Source organism: Coffea arabica, chromosome 2e (assembly GCF_036785885.1).
Source record: "Coffea arabica cultivar ET-39 chromosome 2e, Coffea Arabica ET-39 HiFi, whole genome shotgun sequence".
Taxonomy (NCBI): domain Eukaryota; kingdom Viridiplantae; phylum Streptophyta; class Magnoliopsida; order Gentianales; family Rubiaceae; genus Coffea; species Coffea arabica.
Genome location: NC_092313.1, coordinates 10,006,409 through 10,019,734, shown reverse-complemented (window position 1 = coordinate 10,019,734; position 13,326 = coordinate 10,006,409). Strand labels below are relative to the sequence as shown.

At 35.0% G+C, this 13,326-nt stretch overlaps 1 protein-coding gene across 1 annotated transcript; it reads right to left on the bottom strand.

Moving 5' to 3' along the window:
* Window positions 1-8,626: 8,626 nt before the first annotated feature.
* On the bottom strand, window positions 8,627-13,122 carry LOC113730837 (gibberellin 2-beta-dioxygenase 8-like). The gene is made up of 3 exons (XM_072078846.1): window positions 12,673-13,122; window positions 9,215-9,541; window positions 8,627-9,109 (listed from the first exon to the last, which is right to left on the bottom strand). The coding sequence occupies exons 1-3, from the start codon at window positions 13,120-13,122 to the stop codon at window positions 8,879-8,881; spliced, it is 1,008 nt and encodes a 335-aa protein (XP_071934947.1). The 3' UTR covers window positions 8,627-8,878.
* Window positions 13,123-13,326: the final 204 nt, after the last annotated feature.

Here is a 13,326-nt window from a genome sequence, read left to right as displayed (position 1 = left end):
CATTTCCCCCCTAAAAATGTAATAATTAGGGCCTTAGTTGCCTTGTATGTTTTGCATGCTTAGGTGCTATGTGTTTAATCGCTTTCTTAGGTTTTGGCATCTAGATATGCATGCTTATGTGTTAGGTGAATTACGTGCTCACATGTCTACTTGCTTTAATTGTGCACATTACCTATATATGTGTATGATGGATGCAAATGCACGTAACCGTGGCTAGTCCAATGCTGGTCATGGTTGTTCCCTCGAGCTCTTGCAAGTCCAATGCTTGCGAGAGAGCGTAGATGTGGGCTAGTCCAACGCTAGACCCTTAGGAGCCCTTCGCGCGTTAGATCATGATTGCATGATAAAATCACTTCATTCCATGCATATCTTTCACTTTCTAGGGCCTTTTTATCATTTTGTATGATACTCCCCTTATACGTATCTCCCTTATCCCTAAAATATCCCTTACCCCTATGTATATATAACATTTAGATTTGCATCTCATTTAGGAAATTAGGGGGTAGATTAGTGCATTTTTTGCCTGATTAGACTAGAGATAACCCCTTGGGTAAGGGAAACGAGCAAGTATGGCTACACATAGCCTTAGCACGCTAGTTTTTCCTTCTAACCAAAAGGCAAATTAAAAGTCACGACTTAAGATCTCCCCGTACCCATCTTGCTTGCATTCCTCTAGGGTTCATGCATTTCATTTACCCTCTATCATTTCACACAACTCTTATTTTGTACATTTTCGCTCTACCACTCGCACTTTATATACTATCACTTGCACACATGCACTTTATGCTATCACACATACATTTCACACTATCACTTTACATACCTCACATTGCACACTCATTTGCACACTCCCACTTATACACCATTATCTTTTATTACTTTTTTTCACTTCACACGAGCTCATGTTTTCACATTACATACATTCATTCCACTCATTTTTACGTCACTAGCATTATTCGTGATCTCTCCAAAGAGTCATTATTGGGCATCACAACTAATGTGATTGGCACCACTCAAGCTTTGAAGAGAAATTTTGCCCCCCCCGATACCCTCCTAGGTCTAGGGTTTGCATTCATATAGTATATCTAAATGTGATAAATCTCTTGGTTAAAAAATAAGAAAATTCTTGACTAAATCACGCAACTAGCCTTGGCTAGGTCGAAGGGGTGCCTTGAATTTTTATCATTGCCTTCCCCTTCGTCAAATGTGACTCCCGAACCTTTTTCTTTGATTTACGTAGACTAGGAGTCGTTTAAAAGGGGTTTTTCTACCTTTTCCTTTAAAAAATTCATTTTTAGGTGACTTGGTACACCTTAACTCTATACCAAGTGGCGACTTGATAGGGATATAATTATGCATTTTATTTGTGGTTATTTGGTCTTAATTTTGGCAGTTTAGTATACAAAGTATTGGATTTCTGCTCATAATTAGTATTTGTGTTAATTACAGGCAATTAGTGTTGAAAGTGACGAAAGGGAGACAAAATCCAGAAGACTCTTGCCTCTAAGGCGTGCCCACGCTAGACAATGCAGAGTTGCGTGAAAAAGCCGGATTGGGGGTCCTATTCCTGGGGCCACCGCCTTTCCTTGGAGCCATACTTTAAAACTTACGTGGGATTAGGAAATAGAATGGGAAGAAGACTTTTTGGCAACACTTCAATAAGGGAAATAAGAAGAAGAACTTGGGAATTCTTTTCCAACACAAATTCCACTTGGGAAAGCACGTGGGTGGCGGCGCAAGAATAAAAGAAGAAAACAGCAATAGACTAGGGATCATGTTCGTCTTGGACTTTTCTTCTCTCGGCTTTTGCTTTATCATTGTTAGTCGCTTAGCGGCCGGATTGTTTTTCACTTCGTCTTGGGTTCAGCAAAAACATCATGAAAACTATGAATTGCTTCGTCGTTGTCGTTATGTGGCAAGGCTGAATCTTTTATCTAGTTGAGGAATAAATCAAGGATTGGAGCACCATAACTGTGAGATCGTTTTAATTGTTTTATTTTTAATTTATATGTTCATGGGTATTTGATTATTCTCTATTTTTCCCTGAGTTATTATTGTTTAGATTTATTGGATAATTAGGCCTGTTATTCGATTGTCTAAATAATTGATAGCCAATTAGGATGTTGGCGCGTCGCCTTTAAGCATCTTGATTAGTGGCAAACGAGACAATTTCACCGCCTCGCAAGCGGTTTAATTTGGATCGTAGGGATAATTAATCTAGCCTAAATAAACCCGCATGTGTGTTTATCATCTAGAATTGGGTCTTTCTAATTCCTAATGCTGTGGCTACATTAAATCCTGTGAGCATTCCTGGGGTTGTCTAATCACAAGAAGGTAGTTTATAAGCGTCTCTTGACTACCATAAAATTAAGGAAAGATTGGTGGTTGGGCGCGTCGCTTGACCACTATAACCAGTTTATTCGTGAGTATATGAATTGTCCCTTGTATCTGTGATCAGTTGTGTGCTTCGGTGCCAAGATTAATTCCTTGACTAGGTTGTTTTAATTAATTGTTATTTGTGTAATTTGGTTCCTGCTATCTTATTCAACTTTAAATTTCAGTTTTTATTCCTTTTAAATTAGTTTGTACTACTGCTAAAATCCCCCCCATTTTCCTGTGTGATTTGCCTATCTGTTCCCTGAGGAGACGACCCTACTCACCACTATACTCATTCAGTTTTGGTAGTAGGTCTAATATAAATTTTATTTTTGGTGGTTTGACACCCACCACGACTCCGATTTTTATTTCGAAAACCCTTTTTAAACCATATTTTTGGGTCAAATCGTCGCATTTTCAAGTCCCATTTAGACCCATATTTTTCTTCATTCTCTTTGTAAATCAAATTCATTTTTCGAATGAAGAATTCACTTTTTAAACCATTTATTTATTTTATTTATAATTCTTATAAAAAATGGGGCGCGATAGGGGGGTTGAGGATAGTGCTGTTAATCGAACCGAGTATCTGAACGCCGAGCTCGACTCGTGACGAATTCGAGCCAGGCTCGAGCTCGCTCAACCGTGTGGACAAGCCATGATATGCACTCGAACTTGACTCGAAAAATAAAAATGTGGCTCGAACTCGAGCTCGACTCGTTTATCACAAACGAGCCAGGCTCGGAAGAGCTCGAGCTCGAAATATCTGTCCGAGCTCGAGGCTCGATTTTGAGGCTCGAGGCTCGATTTCGAAATATTTGTCCAGCAATCAGTTATTACGAAGTCCTGCTCCAGCATAGTTCCATTTAATAGATCCAAAAATTTGTCCAGAGTTAGGCTATCCAAAATCAACAAAAATTACTAGGATTGGCAACCAATGCCATTCTCATTCAAGAATATATAAACTCTAACCACATTTCATCCGAGACAACATATAAGACCATAACATCCATACAACACAAACTCTAGGAATAAAAGTCAACAAATACACAAACTACAGCCTAATTCCATACGAGACAACATCCATAAGAGCCAATATATCACAACAGGTTTTGTCCAGCTAAATAAACACACAAACTACAGCCAAACAAACTGCTACATAGCTAAAAAATTGTCCAACTTCAAAAATCACAAGAAAAAGTACAGCAACCCCTTCAGAAATCACAATAAAAAGTACATTTCACAAGTCCAGCTTTACAAATCACAAGAAACAGCATCACATATTCTAGAAAATAGCCTTCAAATGTCCGGAAGATCAATTTCTTCAATTGTAGATGATTCGGGAACATCGAGTGGTTCCTACAAAACGAAAACAAGAAAGTTACAACTCCTAACAAGATAAAATGAGCTGCCAAAATAAACAACTAGTAGAAGATATATTTTACTTACACGAGACTTGTTTTTTAACCCATGAAGATTGCGGATCCAATCATTCCCACAAAGTAGCATTTGCACCGTTTCAACAGACATAGAAGCACGCCTATCATCGATTATTCTACCACCAGCACTGAAAGTAGATTCAGACGCCACAGTTGTAACTGGAATAGCGAGTACATCACTTGCCAATCTTGACAATATAGGAAATCTCCACCTTTCCCCTTTCTACCAACCCAGGACATCAAGATTTGTATTTGCATCACAAACATACCTGCCCTCTTCCAAATAGATATCTAAATCTGATTTTTCAGGAGGAGCCTTGTCAATTTCACTAACAATCATCTGAAATTTTTCTTTCCCAGTTAGAACATTAACTCCAAGTTTTTTAGCAGCCCCTTGGGTAGATTTACTTGAAATTTCTGCATGTTTTCGTTTTCCAGCTTCTCTTTGTGGTTCCTCACTATGAGATGAGATGTGAGCATCCACATATTCATTATAGAGGTCATAAAGAATGCATCTAATCTCATCAATGTACCTAGGGGCTGCATCTTCTCCATAAATAACTGAAAAAGTATGATTAACAAGGATCATTTTGTACCTCGGATCAAGAATAGCACCCAAAGACATCAAGTCATTGCTTTCACCCCAATACTTGTCAAATTTTTGTGCCATACTCTCAGCCATAAACCTAATATGATCAGAAAAATTGAGAGCTTTTTCATTTAATAGCTCTTTAATCCTATACAACTCTACAAGAAAAAGGTTAGCTGTTGGGTAATCCCAACCTCCATAATAGGACTTGTTGACAATCCTTGGTGTGAATGAAACAGAGGACTGTACATACCTATTATTTAAAAGGGAAAATATACTTGAGTCAAATCCATAAGGAACATATGCAGGAATATATGCAGTCAAGTCCATATGATATTTAATAACAATTTTCAGCTTGCTTTTCGCCATTTCTACAAATGCATTTATCCAAATTAGCAATAAAACCTGAAGCACCATTTATGCAACAAATAACAAACAATTTCAGCAGAAAAAAAAATCTTCTTAAGCAGTAAAAGTATTTATTTTCGAGGATCACTAAAAGTATTTCTAGAGCATTTGGTGACTAATTTTTGGTAACATAAATACTTTAGGTTTGATAATTTAAAAGCACTTTTTATTAGAAGTATTTGTATTAGAAGAGTTTCTTTATAACACATCAGCTCCAAATGGGATTTAAATTAACAGGAGTTCTTCCATTATCATTCTGCTACAACTGCTAAAAAGAGTGCACTGATCCTTCCAAGTACGCTTAATTTTGACCCAATATTTGTCAGCTCAACAGAACTAAGCTAGTCATGAACTTGTGCCATCCATAACTAGTAGTATTTTTTAACCAGGCTTTTGAACCATTTTTCACTATTTTTTTAAAAAATATTTCAATGTCATCCTAATTATGTAATATTAAAATAATTAAAAAATATTATATCATTGATCCAGTTGAACCATGAACAGAAAGCTTATTGATTCAAGTTTTATCCCGAGTTTGAAAACTGTGGATTGTAGATTGGGTGCAGTTGTCTCCATAATTAAAAAAAAAAAAGGATCTATTTCTAGGAAGCTGGTAATGTTGCTCAAAACTCAAAAGCATCTCTTCCTTCTTTCTCTCACAGGGAAGCAAAAAAAAAGAAGCTCTTGCTTCTCATTGCAACATACATATCCAGCCAAAGCAACTTTCTCAACAATTTACACTTCAGGTAAAGTGTACTAAACTTCAGGTGTAAGTATATTTTGGCCTAATTTCATCTTGGTAATAGCACGTTACCTTAAATTCAGTGTTGCCAACAATATAGTATTTAAAAATTGAATAAGCTTATACATAATCTGGTTATGATCTATGAAGTGATTTATGTGATATATTCAATTAAGTACATGTTGGCTACATGCTATTTATGCAGTTTATTATAGTACATGTTGGGATAATTTACCTATGAAAAGAGACAACACTTACCAGAAATCAACGATGGATTAGAGAAACCAGTCAAATTGGACTGGTTTTGGCCGTGGCAGTGGACCGGTTGTTAATGGAAGAAAACAGAGGTGCTGGCTGTGGGTTGCGGCTGTGGGCTGCGGTGGAGAGGCAGAGGTTGCTGTGGGTTGTGGCTGTAGGCTGCGGGTTGCGGCTGTGGGCTGCGGTGGAGAGGGAGGTTACTAGCTGTGGAGTGCGGCGGAGAGTGCGGGTGTGGGTTAGAACTTGGGAGGTTGCTGAAATAAAGTGATGCAATATCGAACCCTAGTCCAAATTTCTTCTCTTTGACTGCTAAAATGACAAAAATGCCCTTCTTTGTCTAGCTCAATCGAACTACTCGATAAAGAAGGGAATTCGAGCTTACTCGGCTCGATAACTAAACAAGTATTTTTCAAGTTCGAGCTCGACTCATTAATTGAATTTAACGAGCCGAACTCGAGCCTTATCGAGCCGAGTCTTAACGAGTTTTCGAGTTACTCGTTTGGCTTAACAGCTCTAATTGAGGGGGCCATGGCCCCCCCTAAGTTTTAAAAATTTTAATTCATATATGTATAAGATAAAGTTGCCTCCCTTAATTTTTTGTAATTTTAGTTTATATTATGAGAGTTAATATATACATATATATATATATCTGTGTGTGTGTATGAATTAGCCAACCTTGATTTAATTTTTTCTTCAAAAAAAGTTATTTATTTTTTATTGTGCTAATTATTTAACGTTCAAAAAATTAAACATATAATTTGATGATCCATAGTAAATTGACCCAATTTGATATATTATAATAAAAGACTCAATTTATAATTATCAATGGGCTAAACCAAAAATAATTACTTTATTGGTCCATATACAAATATACAACTTAGCCTAATTGATAAAAAATTTAAAATTAGTGATCTATCCTCTTGTTGACTCATATACAAATATACAAATAATTACTTGAAGGCTTGGTGAAGACAAGAAATTGAGTGATCTATCCTATTGTTGACAGATTGATTATAGAACGGACATTTTCAATTATGAATATAATCAAAACAAAGCTCCAAAATAAGATAAAAGATAATTTCTTGAATGACTGTCTAACAATGTACATAAAAAAAGGAAGTTGTTCAAAAATTTACCATTGATTCAATTATAGATGAATTTAGTTCTATGAAAGAACATAAAACTCAATTTACTTTTAAGAAAGGAGGTTGAAATATCAAGATATACTAACATAACTTTTATCTTTTATTAATTGAAAATAGTTATATTTATATTGCATAGTTATATTTTTATTTTTGCATAAGTGACATATTGGAGCATTTTCTCATAATGTACAATTTGGGTAGTTTGTGATGTTATAAGATATTTAATCAAAGGTTATTTCTTGTTCTAATTTTTGTTATGACTATGCTACATATTTATGAAGTAGACATACATTTCTAATTAAAATTAATATTTGATATTTTAAGATGTCATATATTTAAATAAATGAACATTATTTTGAACATAACATATTAAGATAATTTTGTTCAGAAAAATTTTGCCCCCCCTCCCAAGGAAAAAATCCTGACTCCATTCTATAATCTATAGAATGGATGTTTTCAATTATGAAGATAATCAAAATAAAACTTCAAATACAAGATAAAAGATAATTTCTTGAATGATTGCCTAACAATGTACATAAAAAAAGGAAGTTGTTCGAAAATTTAACATTGATTCAATTATACATTTTTTTTTCTTTTTAAAGGATCCTTTTATTTATTCCAAGTTAACGTGAGAGAGTTACAATAGATATAGAGAGTGAACTGAATGAGCCCTTCCCCCTAACCAATTATACATTAATTTACTTCTATGAAAGAACGTAAAACTCAATTTACTTTTAATAAAAGAGGATAAAATTTCAAAGTATGTTAACATAACTTTTATCTTTTTTTAATTGAAAATAGTTATATTTATATTGCATAGTTATATTTTTGTTTTTGCACAAGTGACATATTGGAGCATCTTCTCATAATGTGCAACTTAGGTGGTTTGTGATGTTATAAGATATTTAATCAAAGATTATTTCTTGTCTTAAATTTAGTTGTGACTATGTTATATATTTATTAAATAGACATACCTTTATAATTAAAATTAAAATTTAATATTTTAAGATGTCATATATTTAAATAAATGAAAACTATTTTGAACATAACATATTAACGTAATTTTGTTCGAAAAAATTTTGGCCCCCAAGAAAAAATCCTGACTCCGTCACTGCAACCAGAGGCAATGGTGGATCCACAATTACCAATTACCAAACACTAGCATGGATCCAGATTTATAAACTACATTATTGCCCGAGTCTCACATCCCCCATGCAATGGAATTTGGTAGTCTTGTTGAAACGTTCGTTATTATATTGTTATGTTTACCTTATTCGCCGTAGCCTTTTCAAGTTATGAACAATTGATACCGGCAATCCTGTCCCTGTTCAACAAGTAAAAGAACTTGTCTTAAGAGCAAGGCTAAGATTGTAAACTATGAATCCATCATTTTTTAAGTGTTAGTGCACAAAGTACGGGGAATTATTCTGGTGACAGTTAGGGCGGGGATCGATGTACTTATTTAACGTTATTTTGGATTAATCTCAATTTGTGAAACTAGTTTTCTTTTTTTTTTTTCTTGATTCTCATTTGGTATTGTGCGTAAATTCAAGATTTTTAATTAGACTTTGATGCATGCATGGTGATATAGCATAAGGAAATCAGGATACGTTTATAGGGACAACAAATTAGTACATACTACCTTTTTTCTTTCCTGGCTATAGAGCATTAATTACATGCACGAAGGATATATAATGAGCAAAACTTTGTACATTTAATAGAAGAAGGCAGGAAATTAATTCCACCTCATAACACCTCCCAAACAAGGCACATAATGAAGGACTTCTTACTCACTAATATCTTACCTCACACTTTGCATATTATAAGGATTTTTTCTTCTTTTTACTTTCTTTTCTTCTTGGGCTTTCTTGAGCAAGAAAAATATAGTACTCTATGACTGGATTGACTAGATTTGTAGTTACAATCATACGAGAAATCTAGTCAGACCTACTTTGTAACCGAACTTTTTGACGTCCTCTTGAACCTGATCTCTGTACTCCCTAAAGCTAAATTTTCTGTAAACTGAAGGATCCACGCAGCTCTTGATTGTAGTTTCATAGGACGGACACAAGAAAAATGCAATGGAATACCTCTCCTTTAGCATATTGGTCACAACCCTGTGTTCAACACTTTTATACACACCATTGCTCCATGCCTGCACCATCATATCAACATAACATATGTCAAAGATCCTGTACTGCAGCAATCAGAGTTTTTTTTCTTTTTTCACTTATCTATATATACACACACACACACACACCTGAAACAAATCTCCAATGTTGATGATTAAGGCTTCAGGATTGGGTTTAACAGAAATCCACTTGCCATCCTTCACTAATTGCAATCCTCCAATCTGATCTTGGTGCAGTACTGTGATGAAATCGCTATCGGTGTGAGGCATCAAGCCGTACACTCGAGGAGATATGGGACACGGTGGATATCGATTCATTCGAAGATAGCAGGTGCTTGGCAAACATGTTTGCCTGAAGAATGTCGACTTATGACCCATATTTTCTGCCAAAATCTCTGCTAGCTTATGTGCTAGCTCAGACATTGTTTTGGCAAATTTTTCCATTGTTGAGCTGAGGTGATTAATGATGCAAGGTGGAAATGAGAGAGATTAGAATTCATTAAATAAACAAGGCATATATATATATATATAGTAAATACATATATGCCGCAGGGGGAAGGGTATAATCCAGAATATGACTAGGCCAATAAATTTGTACATGATCATCATATTATATATGCAGGGGATGTTCAAAGATTTATTATCTTACTTTCCATTGCAATGTACCCAATATATATAAGAGTAGGGCAATCCGACAATTTAAAAGTTTAATAATAATCTGTGGAAAAATAAATAGGGAGGTCGCAAGCAATACTCCACAAGTAATCCCAAAAATAGCTGGTAAGTTTGGTGGGTAGTAATTAAAGATTGGTAGGTAGCAAGTTTCGAGGACAAACAGACGCTGGAAGAAAATTTTATGTTCCTGTACCTAGCGAGATCTTCCAGCACATTGCATGTGATGATTTATGACCTTTCACTACTTCTGTTTCCTGGCTGATAATATGACGATTTTTTTTTTTCTAGGGAGGAGAAAAGCAATTGTACAGTCAATGCATGAAAAGGCACGTCGAAGCATGAATGAATTGTACAGTCGAGAATGTAGTGAAGCTGTCTCAGATTTGGCCACAGGGAAATTTGCTTCATTTGGTTCTGTCTCACTCTCAGCGTGTGCTGCTACAAAGGGACATATTTACTCATATGCCCAACTTTGCCTTTGATCTTCAAAGCATCTAATTCAGAAGATGTTCTCTTTAGTCATCAATTTATCAGATATGTATGTATGTATGTTTTTCAAAAATTGCACATTTTTTTGTTGTCTTTAAAGATATAATAACGTAGGCTTATAAGGAGAAAAAAAAAACCAAAAAATTCAATGTCATTCCTTTTAATAGAGTATTATTTTTCGAATTCATTAATTGGGCTTTTAAAAAGAAAATATTAATAGCAAAAAAAAAAAAAAGGACATAAAAGTGATTAAAAAAAAAAGGTATCCCACTTGGGAAAGACCGTGGGAAAGTGTGGCGTGGAATGACATTAATACAGAGACCAATTAATCGGCAATCAGTAGAGACACGGGGAAAAGAGGTGAGTAGTACAATAATGTTGTGTGGTCTTCAGACAATAAGTGGAATCTCCTCAAGATTCCGATCCACCTATATAGCTGACAAGGGTTCGGCAAATAAATTTATGTTTTTCTTTTGGCGGCAAACATTTATCGATTAAACATAATAATTATGTAAATCTTTTCTTTTCTATTATTTTGGGCTAGAATTTAAGATTATGTGGGCTTGGTAGAGAATTTTGGCACATTTTATGTTTTAAGAATTACTCGTTTTTAGATTTTTTTTTTTTTTGAAAAAACAAATTAGTATACGAGTAAGAGTAGAAGTAAATATTATTGTAAAAATATTAAAAAAAAAGAAGAAAGAAAAAGAATAGCCTGTTCTAAAGAAAAGTTTTAGTTTTAGCTATTGAACATGCTTAAGATAGATGCCTCATATAATAGAATGAAAATATATTTTTCACAAGCAAAACCTTCGTTTGCTTTCCACTGCCGACAATCTTAAATTCTTAAGAATACCTAATAGTGAACTAATCTCCCTCTACAAGTACAAGCGTGACTAGGAACCAATCCTTTCTCCACCACTGTTTGGTGGGGGTCTAAGAATTCGACTTTCTTGCAAATGATTAATTATGAAAAGGCTAGCTCCATTCCTTTACTTTGTCAAAGTGACAATATAGCCCCCTCCAAATTTTTTTTTTTATTTTTTTGTGTTAAAATTAAGCATGGAAACACTACTTTTTTTTAAAAAAAAACTCTCAGATAAAACGTAAGCCTAACATCAATACTTCGCAAGCCTAACAACTTGATCTTTTCTTCTGTAAAATTACATGCAGAAATCGGTTTCTCACTTAAGATCATCAAAACTACATTCACACCTATTTTCTCCCAAGCAAATGTTGCACTTCGACCCTGTAATCCAAATATCCAATGATGGTTAGCCAGTTGGGACGCCTTTACCACTCACCAAAATCAAAATGAATGAAAGCATCACATCAACGACTGATGTTGTGGATGACTTGGTTGACAAACCAAAAGCTTATCAACCATAGAGTTGACAGCACGTAGCACATAGTTTTGATTCATACATTCTTTAAGAATAATTGCTTGCTTTCCCTAATTATCAGCCGCCTCATTTTTTTATTTTTCAAAATGAACATAATTGCATCACAGATAAGCCCTCCACAACAAATCGGGATACTGACGTTATAAGTATACTGTATCGATTTAATGTATGTGAGGTAAAAAAAATATTTAAAAAAGTACAAATATTTTTTAAAGAAAAAAGTTACAATCCAAACAAGTCGATCTAAAGATAAAATTAAAATGAGACTAAGAGATTAATTTATATTAGGATACTATCAAATGCCATCGATAACTCTGTAATGTCGTCTATGGTGTTGATATTTTTTCTTTGCAAGAAAGTAACAAGTAATACTTTGGGAGAGACTTTAACAAAAAAAAAAAAAAAGACAGCTCAACATTTTTAATTCACATCTTCTGCAAGTTTGGTTAACCACAGCATAAGACATGGATTTAGTTCCTCCCAAAATCAGGTAAAATAATAAAAGTCATATTCAATGAACTAATTATTGATTGACTTCTAGTAGTTATAAATAGACTTCTTTTTGTACTAAAATATCATGTGCCAAGTGGCGCTGAGTTGGCGGATAATACATTTCCACCGTTGATCCAATAAAATTAGTGGTGCCTGTCGCTCTACTCTTGTTTGTTGGGCCTGCAGCACTGCCATGTACTACCTGTAAATATTTTTGGGTACAAATGTACTACCCCAGAGTACTAATTGTGCTTCCAATACTTACTTCTAATAATTAAGACACTATTAACAGCCAGTTCTCTGCCAATACAGCTATGCTCCTCTTTGTACTACCAAAAATATGCACAAGATTTTAGCTTCAAAATCTAAATGTGTTTTAGGTGTATCACCGGTTGTATCTAGTCATAATATGTGTGTAAGCAAATTTCATAATAACAGAAAACATATATACCAAAAATTAATTGGAAACAAAAAAAAGAAGAAGAAGCACGAAAGTCATAAAATTAAGGGGTAAAATATTTACCTGAGACTATTGCGACCACCTAAACCTGAGATAGCATTGAGAGGTACGTGAAAAGCTTCCGACCAAGCCAACTGCTTCAGGCAAGTAGCTGAAGGCGTCCCCCAACGGTAACTGCCGGCCAAGAGGCCGAAACCACTTTCGTTCATCTTCTCATGAAATGGTTTCTTGAAAGCCTTGATTTGCTCTGATCTCATTTTGTCCAATATCTCACGAGAAATCCCATGATTCAATACTTGGAAGAAACCCCATTCTTGGGATGCTCTAGCTATATCCTTCTTGCACCTCTCCCTGGCAAGCTCGCCCGAGTTTAGCTGAGCAAGATCGATCAGCGGAAGCTCGCACTCTTGTACGATGAAAAGGTCGTAGTCGTTAGCATACTTGGGACCTGTATCTGGTGATTTGTTGAACAAGCTATTGTACTGCTCTTGGAATGGTGGATCGTGCGAACCTTCCATGATCCAAATGTTAGCGAAACTCTTCCTCGTTTGCTCCTTTTATGGAGAATATTTTAACCCTACAAAAGAAGTTTACCATGCTAAGGGTTGACGTGAGAACTCGACCAGGAGAGTAGATGATGCTATGTAAAAAGAAAGAAGGTGAAATAGTAGAGGGGGAAGAGGCCAGTTCAGCACATTAATTACAGGTTAAAAGGAAAAAAA

Coding starts and splice junctions, on each gene's coding strand:
- LOC113730837 (XM_072078846.1), bottom strand. CDS start 13,122: ATGGAAGGTTCGCACGATCCACCATTCCAAGAGCAGTACAATAGCTTG. Junction 9,542..12,672: donor GTTTAGGTGGTCGCAATAGT/CTCAGGTAAATA, acceptor ATCATTAATCAC/CTCAGCTCAACAATGGAAAA. Junction 9,110..9,214: donor ACATTGGAGATTTGTTTCAG/GTGTGTGTGTGT, acceptor ATGATGGTGCAG/GCATGGAGCAATGGTGTGTA.